The following is a 26,659-nucleotide window of genomic DNA, read 5'->3' on the forward strand; positions in this document are numbered from 1 at the left end:
GTTATCATTAGTTAGTATTATTTATTATCAGTAGATGGGATCTGATTCAATGTGTGTATAGTTTCTGTTAATTGGTTATTACAAATTGTTTTCTTTACCTGTTCAAACTTTTGCTTCCACAATAAGGATGAAACAAGTTTCCCAGTCCCTGGTTGATACATAGCAGCCATTGTATAAGTTTCTGTGTTCCTCCTCTGTTTGGAGCGGAGTAATGCTAGAGTTGCCTTGGTGCTGAGACTGAGTGGGTTAGGGTTATAAGAGCTGACACACCAAGAGCCATAAACAGAGGTTAATGGAGTTGTCTGAGCAAAGTTTGGCTTGGTGTAATTTAGGAAGCACCAGCTGACACTTGTTGTTGTGCGGAGGCTTGGAAACTGAAAGAACTGCTGAACATCCGCCAGATCAGTGAGCAGCAAGGTGCTCCCAGCACCACCACCACTCTGACTAGCAGCAAGTTGTACCAACATGTTTACAGGGATCTTACTACCCATGGTCTGCTTCAGGTCTTCTTGAGTATCACTTGAGGAGATCATTGACTGTGGACTTGAGCTCGCCTCTGGAGTGGATTCATCTACATCAAGCTCCTCTGGGGACTCTGCTCTTTTAGAAGTGTTGGTAACAATTTGGAGGGGTGGGGTGAAGCTGTCTGTGGGTGGCACGTCAGGTAAATGAGAAACAGAGGGGCGAACTGGGAACTTAGATGGTGAAAAACCGGCTGGTGGAGATGAGGACATTCTCTCCTGATCATCTACTGAGTCTTCTCTCTTTAAAAGATCAGGCTGAGGGCATGCATCACTTTCTTTTGGTGCACTCGAGTTACTCAGCTCGACAGCACTTAGCTCTTTTACTATTTGGCCATACATCTTTTCTTCCTTCACACGTTTTTGTTGTTTGGTTTCGATAAAAAGTTCAAGGCTACTTGCTGGGGATAGCATTCTCTTACTCCCTCCAATGCTGGAGGAGGCATCTGTAGTTGAGATGGTTCCGGATGTTAAAGACAAAGGTATGCCTGTGTTCAGTCTCCCAGGTAATGGTTCTGGAACTTTCCAAAGTGGAAACTGCAGAGATCCTTCTGAATTGCCTAATATCTTAGATAAATTAAACCCTACTGGGTGATTGGAGGGCACGCCCAATGAGCTAGTAGATGCATTGTCTGAGCATATTATCCTGATAGATGTAGTGCTCTGAGCATGTGTAGCAAGGATTTGTGAAACACTTGTGTACATAACACTACCGTATGATGGCACATTTGTTTGGACCCTAACAGGGACCATCATTCCAGGGAGTGGTGGCTGTGAACCTACATTCTGTGTGGCAAAGGTTGGTTGAACTTGTTGTAAGAAAAGTGAGCTTGTTGTGAGCACCTTTGATGAGAAAGCTCCAATATTCTGTGGAGAGGTTCTTAAGAGATATGGATAACTGTGACTAGTGCTATCAGTCTTTGAAGCACTCTGCCCCTGGATCTGATGTATAGGTTGGTGAGTTTTCTGTAGCATGGGCTGTAGATTTGGCTGTCTGATATGTAGCTTCTGTAACTGTTGTGGTTGATAAGGCAGGTGATGTTTGGGCCGTTGTGTTGATTCAGGATGCCAGTACACTGTCTGAAACGGCAAAAAGGCAGATGAAGCCAAGCTACTTTGAAGTGAGGACTGCTGCATTACATCTTGGCTCATGTGCTCATGTACTGAAGCCTCACTGTCTGATGACAATTGCCCTGGCAAGCGAGGTGATTTCTGCAGAAGGTCTTCTGATTGGCTGTCTTCACTGATGCTCTGTTGCAACAACTGATGGGATCCAAGAACTGGCTGTGCGCTTCTTTTAGATCTTACCAGTTCACTGCCAGATACCGAATGAGATGCACTAGTTAGGGATGAGGGGCCTTGCCACGGTGATGGTGGCCCATGTTGGTCAGAATGCTCTTGCTTAATGTTCATCTCAGAACCTTGTTCTTGAAGTACAGCTTCAGGATAAACACTCAGGGACGCCTGCCTAACTAGGTATCCACGTCTGCGTTCCTTCATGGCTGATGCACTGGAATATACCTCCCCTTGTCTTGAAGAAGTTGAAAGACTTCCGTAATCAAATGACTTGCTACGAATTTCTGGTACCTCAGTAGGTAAAGCGCAAGGGGCTTGTTCTGAAGAAGAACGCCGCATCTCCTTGTGATGATGGCCTGGTATTGACAGAGAATGACCACTCCCTGGAACAGTTAAAAACTCTGACTGTTTACTGAACTCGTCTTGCTTGGTTGGTGACACTGATTTCATGCTTTCTTCTTTATCAAATGAAATGGAGAAACTTGAGCTATGGGACAGGTTGCTCTCTTGACTAGGGCTTCTTGAAAGACTGGTGCAAGTAGACTCAAAGCTCGATTCTCCAGATGAGTGCTCCATGTCTGCAAGACGCAGACGTTTTTTCTTTGGGGGCAATTTTTCTGCTGGGAGTTGGGACAGGGTCTCACTCCTCTGTGGCCACTGGAATTCCTCCACATGTTTCTCTGGTTCCTTAGCTGGTACCTCTGGTTCTTTTTCTGGTTTATCAGGCTCTTCTGTTACCCTGATTTCAGGCACTTGAATGTTAGGTTGCCGTACTAGTTTGTGAGGCATATGATATTGCTGGTTTTGTGCAACAGATATCAATTCACTGTCACACTGCTGCTGATGTTCCATGTTCTCAGATCTCATAACTGATTCAGGACTCTGCACATCCTCTATGTTTTCTGTATCAGATTGTTCAGAGAGTTGTCCAATCGTTTTTTCCGGATGGTAAGTCTGATATTCAACTGACTCTGATTTTTCAAATGAGTTTGGCCTGCTAAGTGAGTTAGTATGCTGAATAACAGATATAACATTGCCAGCAGCCTTTCTGTCTGGATCTTGAACTAGCACCAGATCCTCTGGACACATACCAGTACCTTTATCAAAACTTTCTGATGGACTGTAACCACCAAACATAGATCTTTTATCTGCTGGAGTAGCCCTTGAAGACTCTTGACTTCCTTGTTTTAGATCATATTCTCCAGCTGTTTCGATAGAGCCACTCTGTGTGTCATCATACTGACCAGCACAATCCTCCTCATCACCAACACTTTTTTCCTTGCGACGTTTTCGTGTGGTCATCTCAGCCATTCCAACCTTCGTACCATAGGAGCTGTATGTTGTACGTATTTCTGGACAAGCAAGCTCTGATCCTGAACCTTTAAGCTCAGACATCAACACACCTCTTTCAACCACTTTCATTGCTGAGACAGGGCCTGATATCTTTCCATAATTCTCAGATTCTCCGTGTTCAAAAGCAGCCTGTCTCCTCAGCCTCCTTAGGCCAGCTGCTCCTGGGTAAAATACGTCATCCGGAGACATCATCTCATCAAATGAATGACTTCCTCGCAAACCTGGTGGAACATTGAGGTTAGTTGGAGAAGGTGTGGGCATTGAGTTGCTTCTAATGAGTGGCCCTGATTCAGAAGGAGCTTCTAGAAGACCAGCATTGCTTTGGCAATTTGGGCCTAGTGGATACTGCTTAGGGTCACACCCTGCAACAAGCTGTGATTCTGCAGAACCTCCTCTGAAAAAGATGTGATCCTCTGATATCTTTCCCATGTCCAGCTCCATCATGGCACAGGACTTGTTGTGAGGGTCTTGATTGGCAGCAGAAACCATTCCAACTGTAATGGGCTGTCTAGATCTGGAATTAGGTCTGTAATACCAGGTTCTACCAAACATTATTTCTTCATATGACTTTGCATTGGTGTTAGGTGGGCTAATCTGTTGTTCAGCACTCTCTGAGCGAGAAAAATAGCCAGAATCTGTACTGCCTTTGCTGTGTGGACTCAACAGATTCAGAGACTGCTCCGAGTCCTGGCCCTTTTTCTCGGTAAGTCTCAAAGCAAGCCTTTGTCTGATAGTATGCGACTCATCTCCTCTGATCATTTGTCCTCCAATATGAGATCCCTTGATTTCTGTGAATGGGGTACACTCTATGGCTGTTGATGGAAGCCCCTGTTTTGGGACAATTAAAATAGGCACTTTCATAGACGCCATGGCCAGCTCTTCTGCTGGATCTGCATATGCCGGTTCTCCACCCTTTTCTATTGTGCTTTTGTCAGACTCAAAAGATATCTGGGGTACAGGGCTACTTTTTTCTAGGTACATCGCTCCGTCTGCGGTTTCTTCATCAGTGTCAGTACTTTGCTCTCCATCAGAATGTACCTCTGTTTCACCAAGTGAAGATGCCTGATCAATGTCTGTGCGAGTAGCCAGCTCAGAGAATGGAACAAGCCCCGCTTTAATAGCATGGGCATGAGACTTTCTATGTTTATACAAATTGCTCTTGGTTTTGAATGAAAAACCACAGGGGCCGCACGGATAGGGACGCTCCCCTGTGTGCGACCGGATGTGTTTTTTAAGTACACTGGGCTTAGCACATGCCCTTCCACAGTATTGGCAAATGTACTTCCCTGGCTTCTTGGGTTTCTGCTCCTTCTTATGTCCTTCTTCTTGTTGCTCCGAGCCTGACTGGGAATACTGGCCGAAAGCACTAGGTAAACTTGGAGACTTCTGACGTGGAAAGACTCCATGAGTGCGGGAGTGTACTGGAAACATATCATCTGGTGGCAGAGACTGCAACTGGCCTGGGAATGGCCAAGCATGAGCCTCCAAACCAGACTGTGGCTTTGTACCAGTCAGAAAAGGTTTCTGCATGGGCTGCTGTGGGTATGAATGTGGTAACTGGTAGGAGTATGACCGGGGAAAGAATCGACTTTCTTGAGATGACTGAGACACTGCATTTAAATGCAGCTTTCCAGCGCCTGCAATACCTGTCCCACTGGCACCAGTCTGGAGACCTTCATGGTCCAAATGTCTTTTGCTCTCTGATTCTGCGTAAGTGCTTCTTTTTGTACCAGTAGAAGGCTCAGAGACCCATTTTCTTTGTAAAGGATTCTTCTCACGTGGTTCCTTGCTGCATTTGTGGCTGGCATCTGTTCCTCGTGGCTCCATTTTCTGCTGTATGTAGTTTTTCAAGGTGCCGACGTTTGTTAAATTGCATTCAAGTATATAGTCATGCCAGATAATTTACTAACAATGACATCTACAGAAAAAGTCCTCCATTTCCATTTTTGTGAGATTTGCTCCACATTTGAAATTCCAAAATGTGTTTTTACAATCATCAGCCCACGTTCCTTCCATCAATCACTCTTTTGGCATGGTTATATTTATAAGAATCTTGTTTTGTCCCAATCTTTGCTGCTTCCTCTTCTCGTCAATATACGAAATTATCTGTAAGAGACATAAAAAGAGAAAAATATAATTTATCTCATTTCAAATGAAGTATAAAATACCAAATGTTCAACAGCTTCTTGAAACATAAAAATATGTGGCTTCAAAAAGGTCCATACGCTGCACAGAGAAGTAATGATTGGTGGTCTAATGAGAATGTTGAGAATCTTCAATGAACTAAAACAGAGGAGCTACCGCCCTCCCTTGAGCCATGAGTCATCATTAACAACCATGCCCACTCAGTTCCTAAAAAGACACCAATGTGTAAAAATAGGCTGTGGAACGCAAGTGATGTTCAACGTCATATGTGTGTGGGCGTCTAAAGGGCAAGCTGCAGCATTTTTTCTGCCTTTGTTGCTGTTTTTGTTTTGCATTCTGCTGTTAAATTCATCACACTATAAAAAGGAGACAACTCTATATGATTATAATCGAACCACAATCTACTACAAGCACTTCAAATTACAAAACCTACCAAAAAGACAAAGTAGATTCAATATTTATGATGACAGGATGCTGAATGTGTAATGTATTTCCTGATCTTAGACTTGATTGCAACAGACAGAGCTGCCTGAGAGACTGAGTATGAGTGAGGAAACTGTGACGTTGATGTCTGGAAGCCAGTGTGATTGCTAAAAATAGCAGGGCAGAAAAGCCACTGGTATTTATAGCACCTGAAACTTTTGGTTCGTTTTGTTTTCATTTTCTTCCATGCCTGACATAGGAAAATATGCACTCATAAACCAAGACAAGTCATGAGTTTGAACAGAGGCTCACAAGGGTGAATATTTTTAGTGCACAAAGGCTCTGTCCCTTTTTTTATGTACCAGTACCCAGGTTCACTGTGTAGGTTGATGTAACCTTAGGGCATAAACAATTTTGAAAGTTAAATATCCAACGTAGACTTGTATACAGCACTCTACAGCATACACAAAATGATGAAACCAACAGAAAGTCCTGACAAAAGAATGTGACTAGAGGAAACTATCCACATATATTATTTCATCATGTTTTAAATGCAGATGTTTTCTCTTCAAGACTAATATCTTGGCTATTTTACACCTTTTTAAAATGTTGTTTGGATAGTGTGTTTCAGGGTTAATGTAAAACTGGTATGCACCAGGTGTAAACATAAATGCTGCAGGGACTATATAATGCATAGGTTGTAGCTAGTCTAGACATTCTACCAAATAAAGAAAGTGCTTTTTACATGAGATTTTCCAGGAAAGATGATATGTTGTTATGTTTGGCTAAACCACACTCTTTTGGAATATACTGTACTGTAAATATACTACACCGTATCCCAAAACCAGACATTACACAGCTGCTGCCAAAATGCTAAGAATATGAAGAAATGCGTTCCCAACATTCAATCTTCGCTACCTTAATGTACACAGCATTTGAGTTGCGATGTCTAAATTTTGAAGGCTTGTGACCTCTGCTGATTTTTCCAGAGAAACAAAGGTCAAGTGATGTTTTCAAGAATAATGGCACCAGCTCGCAGACAACATGGCCTAGAGAAGAGTGATGTACAAAAGCCGAAGTCAGTTTCATATATCAAACTTAATGACAAGCTGGACCTGCTGCGGCTGCACATTATCCGCATACGAAAACGCCACCTTCTGTTAATTAATCTGTCTAGCTTGGCTGCCCACTTGAGCAGGGCACGGACAAGCAGCCCCTTCTCTGATAAACGCAAGGCCTTTCCCCATCACTGCTGGAATGAGTGATGCCACCAGAGTAGGACACCAATGTTCCACCTCTTCAACATGGCTTATGACACTGAGGCAGCTAGCAAAAGAAAAAAAAGTCTTTAAACCTTTCATGAGTTTTTTTTTTTTACACCCCCCCCATCCTCCTGCATGTGTTGCATAAGATAAGAGGTTTTTAAGTCGAGAGATATCTACTGAATGGATTGCATAAGCTTTTCTGTAGAAACAGGCAAATATGTGCATGGCTGTTATTTTCTTTGTATTTTTTAAAGGCAAAAATACTGACTTTTTCCCCTATTTTCAGCTGAGAGGAAATGTTCTCAAAATGAGTGTGCATGAGTAGAATATACACACCGTCAAGAGCATAAAGGGCAGACATCCCACACAGAGCACTGCCTCCATTCATAGCACACTTACTGTATCCCTGAATAGGATGACTAAGTGAAATTACATAAACCCAACAAGTTTAAAAAAGTCCAATATGACATGTGGTCTCAATACCACTCTTAAACATGCACAAGCACAGAAGATAGTATGTGCACACAAGCTTTTTTGTGTCATTCTCAGTTAACTACTACTATTTGTGTTGCATTTTTATTTCACTGATGCCTGTTCCTGTTGGTGTGTGGGCTCCTTTCGTCTTAGAATATCACAGATACCTCACACGCAGCTCAGCTCAATGCACATCAGCCCACTCTTATGCTTTGCTAGCAGGAGGGTTACGAAACTTATTGGAGCCCAAATTGCTGCATGGGGGAGATCTATGAGCTGCCGTCTATAGCCACGCTGCCCCAAATGTAGGAGGCTGTTACCCTGGAATGCCAAACAGTCCTCCACAATGACGAACAGTTCCACTGTAATTGAGGCAAAACAAAAGTACATTGTTGTCCCTTCGAGAACAAAAGTATACCTCCTAACCCTATTTATCGATTAGGCATTTCACAGGTTTGCTGTATGATCCCAATGAGGGGATTAAGTGTAGGTGTTCTGCTTTTGTTTGTCAATGAATGTGCACTGGTCTACCAGTCAAAAAGGCATTACAGCATAACCTACCTTTAATATTCCGATATTTTCTTACTGAAAAATCGTTTGCAGAAATGTTTTGCCAAAGTTTTGTCTTTAACACTCCTATGCCACGTTCTTTAACACTGCGCCAAAGTTAGAAACAAAGGGGTACTAAAAATCAAGCCTGTCTGTTTCCAGTTCCCTTCACCTTCAAAGAGTTTGGTATTTGCAAATCAAAGGTTCATGGTGTCAATATGCACGTACCACTGCCTGGTGGTGTTATGTCCTGTAAATTGTTCATGGGGGATGAAATAAGAAGTGCACAGATGTCCACATGCAGCCAAACCATGTGTCACACATTTACAAAATAGATTCTTCAGAGTGATGCCAGGGAAGAACTACTTTCATAGCCTGCATTTCCATTGCATCTACCTATTTAGCCTACAGTGGTTTAGCTACACCCATGATAAGCATCTGATTGCACCAGACTATGAGTTCTACATACTGAGCTGTATGTAAATCTCATCACATAAGATAGAGGAGGTACACTTTGAGCAGAGGTAAAAGTTTGTTTCTTCACTTTAAATTCACTAATAGTTTCCATTCAGTAATTACAGAGTTGATAGTAACCCAGCAACAAAAGACCTGCTTTAAAGTTCATTTTTGCTGTGGTCAGTTATTGGGTAAGCTTTTATTTGTATGTCTCTTCTTAGCCTAAAGTGGAGGACTGCTGCCCTAAGCAGAGTTTTTTAAAACAGAGATTGGAGAAGAAGCTAGGTTGATTTTTCCTAGATTCATGTTCCAAATATTCCAGCTCATTAGTGATGGAGGCAACTTTTACAACTCCAACTGGCTTTATCAACTGGCAAGGAGTAGACAAGTAAGCAGGTCCGAAAATAGATTGAGGTAAGGATCCTACAATAAAGTATTGTGTTTTCTTATGCAGCTGGCACAATTCTTTTCTCACCAATTATTGAAGTCAATTCTGCAAAAATGGCACATGCTCAATGTCATTTTGTCTTGAGCAGTGCAGAGAGAAAAGCAGCAGTGCTCCGGAAATTTCCAAAAGACAAAAACCCCTGAATAATGACCCACTGACGGTATCCTCATATCACCTCCCTTTGCTTTTGCTCAGAACTTTCTTTCTTTGCAGTCTGTCTTGCCTCCTCGTGAAAGATTTGCCTTTTGCTCACCCAGCAACTTTCTGCAGTGAGTTTTTTTTTTGGCCTGCGTTAGCAGGTCTGGGGGATGTATCACCCCAAAATGTGTGCAAGTCAGCCCCCTCGTGTCCTGCTGACTCCTCATTAGGACCCCTAAGATGAAGTGCAGGCCAACCCTTCGACTAAGCTCGGCAAGCATCACAGCTGAGAGGCCAACATGGAGAAGCGAGTCGGCTCAAATCGAGTCCAGATGGTCAGCGTGCTAAAAAAAACATGATGCATTGAGCTGATGTGATTCAAAATATGTACAATTTCATATGATTACAATATATTGCATCAACACAATTAAAGGAAGTAGACCAAACAGCACTGTGTTGATGTAATGTAGGATCCCCAGACTAAAAAATTACCTTCTCTAATACTGAGACGTTCTTTTGAAATAATGACAGCATTAATCCGGTCAGGTAAGAATTATTTTTATTGTTAAAATTATTATTTTATCATTTAAAATAATAAAAATAATAAAAATAATAAAAAGCGAAAGCTAACAGCTAACAGGTCTAAAACAAAAGACTGGCCTGGCCCACAGTAATCACAGGGCAGATGCATGGTCATAATTTCCCATGTTATGATGGGCCAAGCAGAGATATACAGAAGGTATATTTTTAATTAGCCTGTAAATAGTAAGTGAATTCTTGCAGACAGAGCTCATACTGAAGTTTGTTGGGATTCTCCTTCAATAATACCTCCATACTTCAGACCTTTTCTGAAACACTGTTAGACCAACTTACCATATACAAATATTTATGATTGCCATTATTTATAATTCTTCTTCTAATCTTTTAGCATTTTTGTAAGCTTTGTCTTTGTCTACAAACCCCCCCCCAAAAAAATTAAAAACAAAACAAAACAAAACAAAAAAAACACTTCTCAACGCAAAGAATCTGTCAACTCATGATTCGACTCGTTGACTTATATGGGGCAGCCCTTGTATTGGGGAATTGGTGAAACCACATTTAGTTGCTGCATATTTGACTTCCTGTCTTCAGTTTTGTCTTTAGTGAATGAAAAGCATGGTCCGTTGGGCTAGGGTTAGGTATGTATGTGTGCCTTAAAAAGCTCTTGGGTTGCTTTGTTATGTTTTAGGTTTCATTATCCACCGGTTTTGCAGCATTTGGTGCAATCTAATTAGAGAGTATATCTCTATACACTTCAGAATTAATCCTGGCATGCATGCTTCTATCAACAGTAATATTAACAATAAACACCAGTGACCTAGTTCAATTGGTAGCCATACATGTCCATGCCATAACAGTGCTCCATGTTTGATGTATACTTCATAAACTCTTCCTTTACTTCTCCATACACAATTTAATCTCAGTTTCATTTTGGAATAAAATGCAGACCCGGCCACACAACTGTCCGATTACTTTTGAGCCAATGAAATTTGAGTGGCTTTGTGAAATATAGCTGTCATATGTAAGAGTTAATAAATTTTTTGTTAAACCCCTACACTATAATCATTTCAGATTTTCAAAAATTCTAATATTACAAACTAATGATCAAATACATATGGGCCTGACTGTATGTAGTACAATCTGGTTGCTCAGGGCCTTTACTGTAGGAGTCAATGAAAAGCAACTTGTACTCGCGGTTCTATTTCCTTCCACACAAAGAGGACTAAGGGAAAAAAAATAGAGAAAAACTCACAGAGATATCTGGAGCAGAGAGGAAGCAATTAAATAAGAGGAGATGTATTTTTAACGCCGCGGACAGGAGAGCTTGAATGTGAGCGAGTGTGTTTGTGTGTGCACGTCTACACAAGTGTGTACAAGTGATGGAGAGAGAAAGCGTGCGTGGGAAGCATCCACAGCCATCTCGAGACGGGGTGAGGAGCGTGGGTGACAGTTCCTGTGTGGGAGGAGAAGGCATGAATACCATGCAGGGTTATGGTGCTTATGAATCGCGTTATGAAAGGGAAGGGTGGGGGGTAGACGCGGTTACACAACGCGGGCCTGCCGGCGCTCGGCCAGAGTGGGCCGGCAGCAACGGCAGCCGGATCCGCGGCACCGCGCGGCCCTTCAAGACATTTGGTCGAACACGCAATTATCCAGCAGCTGCGATGCCAGCCACTTGAAGGAGGCAGGAGGGAGCGAGTGAATACACCGGAAAAAGCAGGCAGTCGGCAGGCTTCCATTTACTCAATTTTGCCTCAGCCTGAAAACTAAAGAAGGATTTGCTTGTGGGATGATATGACAGTGCAAAGGACACTTAACCCATACGCTCTAAAGAGTGAAGAGTTATTACTGTTGCTCTGCAGTACTGTATAAACCCAATTACACAATCACATGATTGTGTATATGTATACAATTACACTTATATTACTTAACTAGAGAGTGCAGTTCCTGCAGAAAATGCAAGTGTGCACCTGATTGCAATTGCACCTGATGAAAATCTTATGAAATTTGGTCATATGTTTTGTGGGTGTTTGGCATGAGTCCAAAAACATTCGGCTAAATTATGGATTGCAAATACATTTGGCTAATAGAGTGTCCACAAGCTTTTGATTAAAATGCATGCATGGTGTTGGTAAGTGGCTGTTACGCATTTGCTAAGTGGTTGCTATGGTGCTGCTTATTGGCTGCTATGGTATCTGAATTGGTTGATATAGTATTGCTATGATGTTGCTAAGTCGCTGCAATGATACCCTAGGGGGTTGCTATATATAGGGGGGGCAGTGGTGGCTCAGCGGTTAGAGCACCGGGATATTGATAACAGGGTTGTGGGTTCGATTCCCGGGCTCGGCAAGCTGCCACTGTTGGGCCCTTGAGCAAGGCCCTTTACCCTCTCTGCTCCCCGGGCGCTGGAGTTGGCTGCCCACCGCTCTGGGTGTGTGTGTGTGTACTCACTGCCCCTAACACATGTGTGTGCGTGAGTGTGTGTTCACTACCAGATGGGTTAAATGTGGAGGACACATTTCGCTGTACAGTGACAAATACGTGCACCTTTACCTTTAGTTGCTAAGTTATTGTTATGGTTACTAGGTTGTTGCTGTGGTGGCTACTAAGATGTTGGATGTTGGAATACAAAAACATTAGGCTAAATGGTGGAATGCAAATACATTTGACAGAACATGTCAAAAAGCACATTTCAATGTATTCCGGTATTCCTTTTAAATGTATGCAGTAAGTGTTTTGGCCACATTCAGGCACTTACTATATGAACAGCATGTTACATTCAGCAAGACACTAATAAAAACATTAGTTCTGGTAATACATGTGACTGCTAAAGCATAACCTCTCATTAAAGACACAGCAATTGGGACTATTATGAGTAACACTAGCTTTTAGTTTGTAGCCTCCTCTTGGAAGCTGAAATGCAACATTAAACAGCCTAAGCGTACATGCAGCTCAGAGAAGGTCCAGCAATTATACACTGTTTACATATACAGTATTTATAGTATCACTGACCATGGAACTTTCCCATTTGCACACTTAAGCTAGTGATACTCTGCCACTAGCCACTTGTCACCCCTCCACTCTTTCTTTCCTGTCTCTTGTCTCCATTACTGAGATGCCCAGCCTAGGGAAGTCCTGTACTCAGACTGCCTAAGAAATTGCTGAGTCTGCCAACAACTGATTTCAGTGATTTAGTAAAGGATTTGCTCCTCTAAGTATTAGGTCAGGCTTAATGTAATGCTTTCTTAGCTCAGACCAAATCATTACTGTCACACAAAAACCCTGTGTCTGTATTTTCACTTTTTCAGTTTTTGACATAGTCATAGTCTGGCAGTTGTTCTTTATATTATGTCAACATTTCATGATGGAAAGACCAATAAGAATGATCCAAAATGATAGATATATTACACTGAAATGTAAGTTTTTCCCCTATCCTGTAAAGTTGCTATTTTGGAGAAACAGATATTGGCAGCTACAAAATACAGTGCCACTCTTAGTTCTCAGGGACACTCTGGTATCCTCACATTGAGCCATGGAGCAAAGTAGTAACTAAAACCTAAGGAACTTTTACTGCATAGCCATCAGTGGGACCAATGTTGAGGCCACTGCCCCAGCAGTGTATACTTCCCTAAAGTAAGTGTATGCCCAGCTTCACAAAAACAGCACTGAAACTAATAGTCTAGTCAATGATGTAACATACTTAAAATGTCTGTTAGTCAATTAAATAATGCAACAGATAGCGTAGATCAGACTAGCCGTATGCAAAAAGTTTGTATACCCCTTTTCAAATTACAAAATAAACTAATCCTTAACAGGAAATAAAAAAAGCAAATTTTAGAAACAACTCCTATTATTTTTTTTTAATTTAACCTATAAAAAAAAAGTTACTTATTTACTTATGTCTATTGCAGCTAAGGTCTGCGCATTCACATTGAAGGTAAAAGGAGTGTTTCAATCTGGGCTGCTTTTAGAGTAAGGTACAATATAGGGCAGTCAATAAGAGCAGTATTACTACCCGGATTGGATTAAGTTTAGCAATAAAACTCTTACATCCAGAAAACAATAAAATCACCACAGGTAAAAAAAGGGCAGTACCCAAATGTTCATTCATTTTTGTCCAAATGGTTGAAAACACACTGCCATGTGTGTCAATCAGTTTTGATTTCACAATTTAAATGTATTTACTTTTAACAATTTTGCAATTAGTTTTTTTTTTGTGTGTGTTAAATATCTATCAGTGACCAAATCCCCCTTTTTCCCCAGTGTGAGGGGGCATTGGACCACTGCTGAGCTCTGTGAAAAACAGTGTAATTCTGTAATTCAGGTAATTCTTCATTTGTCATTTTCTCAGAGGAGGAAGGGGGAAAACACAGACATGGCCAATCCAGACATAAAAAAATAACATACAAGCTCCTGTGAAAGAGAAAATACTGTGTAAATTTGATCCCATCTGCATAGAGCTTTAAAGGAACAATAACAAAAACAGGCAGTTTAACGTTAAGGGATAAAAAGAGGCTGAAAAATGGTACAAATGTAAAAATGAATGAATATATAGAATATATATATATATAGAAGAAGTACAGTGGCCAACTGGCTTCCAGTTGACTCATCAGTCATCTAAGTCTCTAAAATCTGGTGTATAAAATAAACCTCTCCTAAAATGTGTTTGTGGAGTGAATTAATTCTGGAAAGCCTGATGAGGGCCTCTGTAAAACCAAGTATAGACCATAAGATGGCTTTTAGACCTTCCCAAAGCTGATGAATTCTCTGCTTAGTGAGCTGTTGGCTACATCATGTGAACTGATGCTGAATCATCCTGTTGTAGGTGCCACTACTTAAGGATCATGCTGCATAAACAACAAACAATACTGGTTGTTTTTTGTGGTATGCAGCTGTAGCTGTTTAATGTACATGTTTCCATTTAGCCCTGGCTGAAGCTCAGAGCATTGCCCTACCAAAGGAAAGACACAGAAGGAATGAAAAAAAAAAACTGGGGGAAAGGGAGGGGGCTTCATGTTGGTCTTAATTGTCTACGGAAAGACTGTCATATTTTCCACCGGGTAAGCTTGAAACCATTACCGAAGCTAGCCTTCATTAAATTTTCCACAACATTTTGCAGAAATGTCAGGAAGCAGCTGTAGAGGCAGTGATTAATTGTCTTTCTCCTTGGATCTCTCCTCTGGACCTACAACATTACATTTATATACAGTTATATTCTTGTGTTTTTTGTTTTGGTCTCTCCCTTCTCTTCATGTGGTACTATATAGCGTGTTAAAACCAGTGGCCTGTTGTAAACTTTTAAAACCTGCCTCTGAAGGATGTCTTAGCTGTGGCCTCCAAAAGACTTTTTAACACAATTGAATTGCCTGTGGGCTAACACATGTTGATCCCAGCGTCAACCCACACCCCCACATGCATAACTATAGACCCGCATGTACAAACTATTACAATCTTCCCAAATAAGCAAAATCTGAATTTTAACTGTGAAGGTGCAAAACATGAGAGAGGCCATGTTGGGGCCATGATCCTTGTTGGAAAAGCCGAAACATCTGCCACCGGAGTGGCCCGGCCTCCACAAGCAGACCAAATAAATGGCTCTAGTCACTGTCCAAGGTTAACAACTTCAGATCTGCTGGTCAAACAGATGCGAGCAGGGCCGTCTGGCAGTCGCTGCTGCTGCACAGAGCATCAGGCTAAATAAGAGCTTGTCACTGCTCTCAGGCTCAGGCTTTGAAGCTGTGGTGCACACACTGTCAAGCACACACTTCAGAGGAGTGCAGGACACATTGGATGCATGGTGTGGGCTCATAAGGAGGCGAGACCCAGTCTTTGAAGCAGGCTGACATACCAATGCAATCTAGAACCACATAGTTTTGTGAGTGTGAAGAACCTTTCACAGGTTCTACACCAGTAAAAAAAAATCCCCCAGAACCGTACGTCCAAGTCCAAGCACTATTTAGTAATTATTAACACTTCATCTCACGTTCCCTCCAACTTCACAAGCCCATACTTCATTAGACAGTTGACTGATTAGCATTTTTGATAATGCATTTGGTAGCTGTTCATGGGAACATGTTAATATGTCAAATCAAATTGATTTGTATTGCGCTTTTTACAACTGTAGTTGTCACAAAGCAGCTTTACACAATCAGTAATTAATAAAAGACAGAAAGATGTGGTCCGAAGAGGTGTTGAAGCAAGTAAAAGAGGGGAATCTTGAGGCATCAAATGTTTCACAATTTATAGATGGTACTTTCAGTAATTATCATGAATTCAACATGTATGACAATGTTAACCCAAGGACACACCCAACACCCAAGCAATTCCTACAACACTGAGCTTGAAGGATTCTTAGCAAGCTAATCAAGAGTTTTATCAGTAGCAGTAATTCAGATACCATCAGCGATGCCCTTTTATCTTGCGTCTGCATCTGCAAGGCGTGTGGCCTCAGCTCCCAGCCATGCCAGATGTGCAGCTGATGGAATGTGTCTCCCTCTTTTTCTCTGTAGTGTGCTTTTTTGGTCTACACACTACACACACAAAAATTATCCTTGTGTACTATGTTGCCTTGCAACTCTTTATGTACCTCTACACCAGGCTAGTGTATAAAAAAAGCCAAAAATCGTATTTTAAAAATTATCATTAAAAACAATGTTTCAGGCCTCAGGCAGCATATTTGTGACCATTTCATGGAACAACTTTCTTTAAAGGAGTTTAGAGGCATTAAACTCTTAAAATGTTTAATCACTACAACTGTGAACAATTCTAACAGTACGTTTTTAAAGGGTGGCGTATTTCATAGCAAATCCCAGAATAAATCTGTTTATTGATAAAATTATGCAGAAAAATAGAAAATTACTGGATTTCCCCTTTAAGTATTTACAGAAAACAGAAATAATGGTTTACTAGTCCATGTGAAACCATTGTGAGGACTTACCCAACAAGTGTTGTAACAGGGTCTTGGGTGAACGCTGCGGCCAGGTCAGGCAGAAGGACAGTGGATAGCAAGGTGTTCAGAGGGATCCCTTAGCCAGGGTGCGGAGACTGTGCAGACCACTGGAGAGAGACAGAGAGAAAGAGAGAGAATAGTTAATAATTCTGGTCTGAATGCATGAAGCTTAGCCTTACTAGGGCTCTTCACACCAGCTAAATGAACTAGAACTGAGCATCTGCTGAAACAATAAGCTTGCTCCCTTGGAGGAGTATCCATGCTTTATTACTCTGAATGTTCAAATGCGTTTAGGCATAACCCATAACCACAAAGGGGAACATTTTTGAAAATATGAGACGACTGTGATGAGAGATGACCCACTCAAATTCAAGCCTGCACAGAAAGGCCCTATTGCCAAAAAGTTAAGTGGCCATCTAATAGGAATAAATGTAAACCCTTTGTAAATACTGAACAATCATAGACTGTATACTGAGACACCCTATTTGCCACTGGAGTAAAAGTATACTTGGACATGCGCTCTAATCTTCCCTCTTTATCATTTTCCTTTATTCTCTGCTTGAAATTCAAGCTATCCCTCATTCGTTCCCCTGAAGCTGACAGTACCTGAAAAATTACGCAAATCCCACTGCCCACAATAGAGCACAGGGCCTAATTAGGATGGCTGTTAATCTAACTGAATAAGATTTCCCTTCTCATTTGCAGAACGTTAGATGAAAAACTACGTCCCGAACCGCAGGCCCTGTCGACAAATCATGGATATTAAATTTAATTTTTAAAAATTGTAGCCACAAGCCTTTGGGCCATTGAAACAGGGCAGAGCCCAAACAAAGACCACAAAGCCCATGTGTCCCTGCTTGGGTAGAAAAAAGCCCCTGGCCAACAGATCAGGAGATGGAAGAAGAGCCTCACTGTGGTTTTGGTGTGTGAGAGACCTCTTCCTGATTAGATACCAGAAGAGAACATCCATGTCCAAAGCTAAGAGTGCCTGTCATTTTCTGCATTTTATTTAGCCATCCACATTGTACGTCCCCTCACTCATACAGTAAAGTAAAAGGATCCTGACAGATTGAACCAGGATAGTGAACTGAACAATGACAGCACACACAGGTGATGGTTGTTAGCTAAAAGATAAACTGCTTTTCTCTGTGTGAATGGCCTTGGCATAGAAATAGCACTTCTACATGAAGCTTTTTTTATACTCAGAACTCAGGACATTACTGAGGTACACAACTGCTATACAGAAAATCTGCATCCCTTCCCATCACACACACCACTAGATTGGAATGTATTTTACCTCAGAGTGAAAAACAAAGTAAAAAACTAAAATAAAATGTGCTTATCAGGTATATTTTAGCGAACCCCTGATAGCCAGCTAAATAATCTCTCAAACATTAGTTTCTATTTCCTGAAGAGGTCAACTTAGTCATTCTGTGCCTGTGAAGACTGAGGTGAGAATATGTTAATAGTGTGTTTATGTATTTATTAACATTGTGCTTTCTATTTTGCCAGGTCTCTCCAGTCCAACTAAAACTCTGACTCTCCCCTTTACACTTAACCCCTTTCCAGTTTATTACCATTACATGAATGTATAAAAGTGTGGGTGTTCGGTAAGCCCATAGACAATAGTGCATATAAGTCTTCACTAGGCCAGATCCATAATGCCTGTGTGAAAGGATGGCAGGAGGCAAGAGAGAGAGTCTAACCCGTTGCTTCTGCAAAGAGCTCCAGAGACCTGCTTTGCATAAGGCCAACCAAGACAGAGTTCACACATGCCTTCTCTTCCTACCCTTCTCCCTGCTCTGGGGCGGACTCAGCGAGGTACCCTTCCGCACTCTCGCTGCCTTCTGTGAGCCCCGAGGCTGGAGATATTACAAACACCATTATGCTCCTATGCTTCCGCGCCAAGGCCATCTCAGCTAACCCAGAAAAACAAGGCATTTCATTGGGGTTGCATCACAATCTGTGGCGGCGCTCGCCCAGAGTAAACACAGGAAGCAGGGTTTATCAAGACCTAAAAATCTCTTGCCTCACCTCACACTTAAAACGGAAGAATTCGGAGATCAATGATTTCTTTCTTTACTGCTGAACATTTGTGTTTGTGAAGATGATCAACTTTCGTATTAGACTAAACAATATCAATCTAAGTAACCTCGGAACTTGGGATGTTACCTAGGGTAATAATCTCACAGGCCACATCAAATGTGCTCATGGGCCAGCTTTGTCCTATGGGCCACACTTTGGGCCAGAATATTCACTCTTGAGAATAAAAAAGCCAATGGTTCTGTATGGACCCAGAACAACTCAAAGAATCACTTGAATACATACATGGTTCCAAACACAGAGAGGGTTTAAAGAGGGTTTATATAATACCAAAAAGGTATACATCAATGTCAAAGAGCCATTTTTGGTAGTGTTTTGAACCCTTTTGACTATATAGTCATAGTCAAGCTAATTACATTTTAAAACCAGAAACCATATAAATGTGGTGCTGACCACTGACATTTATTCATGGGAGACCTTCCTATGCAAGAAACCTATTCATTCCTAGTGAGCTCTGTAGGTGTAGGAGTTCCTCTGCAAAAGGGGTTTGAAGCTAGTGACTCAGATGAATGGCATCTTGTGGACGAGCTCCATTCGGCATCAGGAGTTTCATTTGCAGCTATTCTTATTGTGCCGGATCCCTTAACGAGAAGAGGCTTGTGGATGGCAAATCCATCCTCTGGCACACCTCGCTCAGCAGGTCCTAAAGGCAGGCGCAGTGCCTGGACCATTTGCCAAGCGATGGGGAGATATGGATGGTATAAATAACTGCATGTAATTATGACCGCCCGCTCCTCGCACTTTCAAAATACTTGAGGACATACTTGAGGCGCGTTTTGTTAAAAGCTCTCTTGCGCAACGCACAGCAGGATGGGTCTGGGAAATTGAAATGTTAAGAGATGACGGATGAATGCAGTATTTTTTTTCACTCTCCCCCCCGTTTCGACGATCTGGCTTGTTTCTGAAAAAACATTTCTCGGCAACGTATATAACTCCCACACTCTATGTACCGCAATCCAAAATGAATACAGTGCGCCGAGTGCATCTGTCGAGTCCCTGTTTTAATTGCACATCCTAACGCTCTTTTCTGCCTCTTTTTCTCATGATGAATAGGATTACAGGACTGACATTGGAAACACAACATACACAATATTACGAACTCTTTTTTTTGCTACCCTAATCCCCTCCTTTTCTTAGAAGAAAAAAAAGCTAATTCCTATTCAGAGGAAATCCGTGCAGCCTTTAAAAACTGCAAGGAAGCTGCAGTTAATCGGATGGAAAGATAACCCGGTACATCTTATGCAATCAAAAATAAATAAATAAACCTTAAAGATTTGTCTGTTTACTTGTCAAGACTTGATTTGATGGCATAGACAAGAAATCTGGGAAGAACACACAGACTTACTCACTTGTACATATACATAAACATGGCCCAAAGTTTGCAGACACCTGCGCATCCAATGTCTTTTTTCTTGAAATCACTACATCAACAGTCTAGTTTCATTTTATGAAGTAACCTGAGTGAGGTCGTGTACTGATGTTAGATGGTTAGTTCTGGATCACACCACGTGATATTATATCTTTAAACTTTAAAACTCTTTTAAACTGGGCATGTCCACCCTTTGCATGCAACTGCAGGAAAATGCTTCTATTAATATAAAGCTAACCACAGCTGGGATGCCGAATGTGGTCAGAAAGCACATGAAGAGGAAATTTGTCAAGGTGCTAAAGCCTTCCTGTTGCTTTACTTCCACAACATTATTCAAACTGATGAAAATTTCATGTGAAGTAATACAGGAAAAGTTAGGGAGATCATTTGAGGTGGCATTAGGAAGCTAAATGTATCACAGCACAGGAAGAACCCTGGGGCTAACCACCCTGTCATCGCCCTGTCTGCCCCTTCCACTGCGCCGGTCCTGCAACCATGGGAACCAATGAGTGCCCTGTCAGGTGCACCTGCTCCAGCCTGACACCTCCAACAATCCTCACAAGGACATTGTTCTCCTTCTTTCTCTCTCTCCCTATCTCTGTCCGCAATTAAAAATCTCTGCACTTCCCTTGTTTGATGTTCTGCTCCCTAAACAATACAATTTCCTTTTTTACGTCCCAGTCAATGCTTTTGGATAGTTTCACTCCAGTATCAGTAAAATAGTACAGTAGTAGATTTCAGAAGTCAGGACATTACAACATTAACCAGGATCTAAATGGTTTTGGCCTGCTCCAGCTGCTTTTGTGCTCGTGGCACACCTAGGGCCTTCCATCTCACCGATGGTGGGGCATTATTCTCTTAATATTCCTTCATTTCACACCCTCTTTTATAATTAATACAAGTCTTCTTAATAAATACTCTAAAACTCACTGACTTTTGCGGCTCTTTAATAAGTCTCGTGGCCCCAGGCGTTCTATAGAGACGACGCAATTACCTTACATTTAATGGGCTGACTTAAAAATTTATGGAAGGAAACCGAAAAGCACGTTTTGAAGAATGGTGCAGCCGACCTGGGTGACAGCTCAGCTCTATCAGCTCAGGTAGATGTAAGTGGATGGCAAACTCCATCGCTAAACCGTCGCATGTTCTTCAGCGCAAACAAACTGATCAGCAGGCTCTGTTGTTCTCCTCCAGCCCCAGCTGCACTTAACACCCCCGCCATCCCTCGTTCCCTCTCCTCTTTTTTCCCTCCTCCCCTCCGTTTTCCATGTATCCCCCTGACAGTGCGGCCTAATGGAAAGAGCACGGCTGACAGATGAGTGCATCAGGGTGGAATTCGCAGCATAGCTGTGGTCATGACATCAGAGGCTCGCGTTTTTATTGTCGGCCCGGGCGAGTGCTCCTCTGACAACCGCCGCTCAGTGTCGTGTTACCCATCGCAAGAGCTGGGAAATCGGCCTAAGTGGATTTCCTGACGGCACTGGCTGTCTTTTGGCAAAATTAGTCCTGATTTGGTTCCAGTGTCGGTAACAGAAATAAAGAAGGGAGAAAAGAAAGGTCTACGGCACTTCGGGTTGAACTTTGAACATGAGTGATCTTCAAAACAGACCTGTGAAAGGGTTGGTCTAAAGGAATACTCCGGCGTTTTTCAGTGCTTTCGGTTCTCTATCTGCCGCAACTGTGTCGTACAGTCACTTACCACCAAGTGTGAAAAAAAGAACAGATAAAGAACAGATGCTACACCATGTCTATGTCATTCATGTCTATGATAATCCTAACACTAACCCTAATATTATTCAAACACGCATACACATGCATTCACACATGGTACGTGGTACATTTACATGGTATAAACATTTGCTATATTTTAAAGGGAAATATTCTCTAATCTAATCTAATATTCTCTATTCTCTATTCACAATCTCTATATTGTGGATCATGTTCCATTCCAAAGGGAGTAGAAGCCTGCCCTTTTGTGTGTGCCTTGAAACAGACAGCGGTGCCACATGACCAAGCGTAGCACACAATGAGCGTCTCTTCAGTCCAGCAGGTGTAGGAGAAGAGCCGGGCACCCACTCTGTAATCAGCGCGTTGGGGGACAGGATTTGGGCTGCAACAAATTGGAGCCACATGGTGTTTAATGGGCATTAATCATAGAGAGAAGCGACCGTTCTGCGTAAGCCACGTCAGCCGCCTCCAGAGCGGGCTAATCAGTGTCATCTTCTAGCGCCTCCACCAGCCCCCCCTGCCCTCCATCCCCCCCTCCCCCCAACAAAACCACAATCACCACCACTGTAACTTGGGCTCCACGCACCAGATTGAAAGGGGGAAGTGTCATTTGCGTCAGGGCGCCAGTTCTGGGCTCCCGCTACCCCTTTCTAATTGGTGCTTTTCTTCCTCAGACCAACGTACGACCAGTCGAGAGCGACTACCGTGCCGGCATCAGCATTAAAAACCTTCAGTAGTGTTCTGAAAGTATAGATGATGTCCATAATAAGCTCAGAAAGGAATACTGGGATACTGTGTCACGTGTAGAAAGCTTGTCAGTAATGGCGCTGCGCCACACAAAACATGCAACATGGTATTTAAGTGATAAATATTTAAAGTTAATAATGGCCCCTTTTTCTTTACCACAGCACTATTTTTATATGTGATCTCAGTAATGGCCAAGCCAAACTGACATGTTATTAAGCCTGTCATAAGCATGCCTGTGCTTAGACTCTTTCACATGGATTTTTTTGCATGACAGTGTGGTGTCATAAATCATGAACAGCACATGCAAATAAGAGAAAAAGGTGGTAGTTTCTGAATGAGTAGATGTATTACAGCCATGCTATTTAGTTAATCGAAGGATATCTTGTGAATCTGCCCCACTCTATATCATGGCAATGCCGTAAAATCATTGATGATGACAATAATGATAACTCTATCCTTAATGATCATTTTGAGAAAAAAAGAACGCACAGAAATCTTTTTAAAGGCTAAACATAGCTGCTCAACAAAGACCTCTCTCGCGGCTAAAGTTGTCTTCTTTATGTTTTTTAGTTACTTTTCCAATAATTGTCATACGACTATACTGAGAAAAAATTTGTCTGAATTTGTGTGTATATTATCTTTAAACTGTACACTGCAGAACCTTCTGGCCAGAAAGACCAAACTGAGCAAAAATGGCAGTCCAGCAATGAGGCTTGTTCCAATTATGTAGCTTTAAAGTAGTGACTCCTTGTGGCGATCCGCAGATCAAACAGAAAGATGACTCTTTTTCCTTGAAGACCAAGCTGAGGTCACTGGGTTCATTGGCTTTAGCTGTGCGGGGTGAGAACACCCACTCCTCCTTCTGGCCTACTCTTGTACCTCTTCTGCAGAAAAACAAGACCAGACTTTGCATGATAGCACCGTGAGTCAAGAGTACGCCATCCGTGCCAATCTCAGGGCTGTTATACAAGGCAAAGGACCTGGCGCTGCGCAGCTTTCTGAGTCAGTCTGCAAAAGACATCCAGGCCCGTCTGTCCAGTTTCCACTCGTTTTCTCCCTATCATACACCCCCCCCCCCCCCACACACACACACACACACCAGCCATTTTTTTCTTAAAGATCAGCTTTAAGAGCAGCCAGGCGCTTCGGTGGGATTTTTTGACAGAGCTGTGGCAGAATTCTGCTGGTCGAAATGAGAGCTTTATGGCAATGTAATTGATGGGCTCAGGCAGCCCAGTAGCAGCACAGTACCATATCCTGCATGAGGCGCATGCTACTTTTTATAGGGTCCCTCCAGAAACATGCTAAATGACAGTGAGGCTGAGAAGTTTGGGAAATTTTATGCACTGGCATCTATTAACACCCAATCAACGGTGGCACCAAGCCAGACAGACACTCAAATTACGATATTTCAGGACTTCTGCAGCCCTTCAAAACTTTGGACCTCAAAACTAGATATTTAGTTGGAGGCTTTAACTGATTATGTTTGAGAGTTCTTGCAGTTTTTCTGTAGAAATAAAACTTTTGAGATCACATACAGGCTTCCCACTAAATTACCCTGAGGTTGTGAGGTAATGCGAGAACTTTGTGGATGGTTAAAGAGTGCAGCTGGTTTCTACAGGAGTGAGCAATAATCTTTAACTTCATCCTCAGTGACTAAACAACAGCACTTCCTCTAATTCAATAATACATTACAGGGGCATGCCGTCCATTCTAGCAAGCCTAACTTCTGATGAAATTTCCTAAACGTAATATATCCAACCCCAAACCAAGCAATGTACAAGAGAATCCTCTGTGATTGTTATGCAGTGTTATTCAGAAAGCATGACAGCATGTTAAGAAATCAATTCTTGAACCAGCTGACCCAGTGGCACTGTAATGTCCATGTTAAATGGCCTGTTAAAAAAGCAGGTTCAATGTGATACTTCTATAATCTCATGATGATATGCCGAATTAATTTAATCAGTAATCTAATAAACAAGTCATGCAGCACTCTCTGATGTGAAATGATCCATTCTTGAGAAATTTACACACAGACAGGCCCAGACATCTAAAGCAAACTAGTCTCCCAAAAATCTTTTTAAAGTATTTACCCCTATTTTACTGTTATAGATTCACAGTGGTTTTTATCAGTAAATAGAAAATCACTCAAATTCCTAAGCCAAAGTTAAAAGGGATCAGACATAGGAGTGTTGCAAAATAATAAAGTATGCCATTATTCTTTCACAGCTTTAATGATAATTGACACCCCAACTGAAAAATTCTTCAAGTGAGATTACAAGTGAACACATCACTGAAACTACTGGGACAGTCCATGAAAAGAACTGCTTTTCACAGCGAATAAAAAGGACAAACTGGACGGCTCCCAGCTACCATTGACAACAGAGGTATCATTTGCAGTTCACATGAACAGACCTGAAGTCTGATATTCTGTCTAGACTTTAGAATAATGTTCAACAAGTCTCTGGGATAAAACATCTGTGGGAGGTGAGGGGGGATTCCAAAGAAACATCTGAGGAATCTGGTGTCAGGCTTTGCAAAATGTGACCAGAAAAGCTGCAAGATGCCTGTCTGGAAGCTTAAGAAAGGGGAAGTTTATGGTTCATGATGAGGCCATAAACTCAATCACTGCTTCCCAGCAATGAACTTCTCATTTGTCTGTCACAAAACTTCTTCTGTCTTATTCTAGGTCAAAGGTCACCGGGACCCTAAGCACTAAACAAAATATTGGTCAGTATGACTGTAACCACAACTCAATTCTCTGATTTTAACAACAAATGCGAACTTCTGTAGACCATTTTCTCCTACCTCCTAACAAAAAGGGCCATAGTTAAGGAGAATACTTGTGATTGGTTAAACGCTGACTTGACATTGCAGAAGCTGGGGCTACGTTTTCCTGCCCATGGCAGCCTTTGGGACAGATACCGCTGCATCCGCAGCTCCTTTGGCCAAGGAAGACATGATTTAGGTACTGCTTATTTCAAAATGTCTTATTGGCTAACAGTTTATAACATAAGGGGAGATGAATGTATGAGAGAGCAGGGCAAAACTTAATGTAATATGTACTTTTTATGTAGCTAATAAAATTCAAAAAGTTGAACATGTCAACTGTGATATTTTGGCAGCAATTATAATTAAAGCATATTGCAATCCTATAAGAACAAGTTCTCACTCATTGCTCATTGAAAATGCTGATTCTAAGCTTTCAATCGATACCACATTTGTGTTTATAAGTAGAAGTCAATACATCATGTCGACACCGGATGTAAAACTAAATGTAATCTTATGTAAGGAACGTCTGTAAGTATATAATCATATCTGAAACAGAAATAAGGTTTCTTGAAATCTAAAAGGGTGAGGCTGTACATAAGACACAGATGCTACCATACTGAACATAGCTAGATTTTGATCTTTCGCCTACCAACAATGGAATGCTAATGATCAGAGAACATCACTAGGGTATTAATGTAGCTGAAAGAGTCTGACATTTTGTGGCTGTCTCTCGGGATTCAGTGGAATAATGTTGATCTTGGACAGTCCGCGGCCCGCCCTCTCACTGCTCCTAATAAAGAACAAATAAGGGCAGAGGAGGGCGAAACTCCAGGGCCAAGAACATCAATCAGTGCCCCCTCCGTGTTTCTCTGGGCCTGCGGGCCTCTCTCACCAGCTCACACCACAGAGCACGCAGGCTCTGTTTGCGCCGTGGCGCCTGTTCCTTTAACTGTCACTCAGCAGGAGATGAGCACGCTCTGGAGATAATAACAGTGCCTCCATAAGCCTCCCAATGCATTAATATTAAAGTGCAGCTAAGCACAGGGGCAAAGTGGCCCACTTCAGACGAGCATGTCTGCCAGGTCCTAATCCAGTTGCAGAAAGGGCGAGAGTGAGACAGAGGGAAAGAAAGAGGGAGAGAGAGCGCAAGAGAGCGAGAAAGAAAGGAAGCTTTCAGTAATTCCCATAATCACTTACACATTTTTTATGTTGTGCTGTCCTTGGTATCCCTGAGGTCACTTTCCAACACAATGCCAACAAAATCACAATGCTGCATCAGGGGTTTCGGCCAACTTGAGTGCCGAGGATGCAGATGTGAATAAGGAACAAGGGCCTGTCTTTAGGACGCGGCTGTGGGAGGAGCTCGTAAAAGGCATTTCTGTC

At 42.0% G+C, this 26,659-nt stretch overlaps 1 protein-coding gene across 4 annotated transcripts in view; it reads right to left on the minus strand.

Moving 5' to 3' along the window:
• The window catches only part of hivep2a (HIVEP zinc finger 2a), an 88,143-nt gene that overhangs the window by 3,990 nt on the left and 57,494 nt on the right, over positions 1-26,659 (minus strand). For all 4 annotated transcript variants that reach the window (XM_072680389.1, XM_072680381.1, XM_072680399.1 and 1 more), the window contains 2 exons: positions 16,546-16,664; positions 99-5,276 (listed from right to left, as the gene is read on the minus strand). In XM_072680389.1, coding sequence (XP_072536490.1) covers positions 99-4,997 — 4,899 coding nt within the window. In that variant the 5' untranslated portion in view covers positions 4,998-5,276; positions 16,546-16,664. The remainder of the gene's footprint in view (positions 1-98; positions 5,277-16,545; positions 16,665-26,659) is intronic.

This window comes from Salminus brasiliensis, chromosome 1 (genome assembly GCF_030463535.1).
Source record: "Salminus brasiliensis chromosome 1, fSalBra1.hap2, whole genome shotgun sequence".
Lineage (NCBI taxonomy): Eukaryota > Metazoa > Chordata > Actinopteri > Characiformes > Bryconidae > Salminus > Salminus brasiliensis.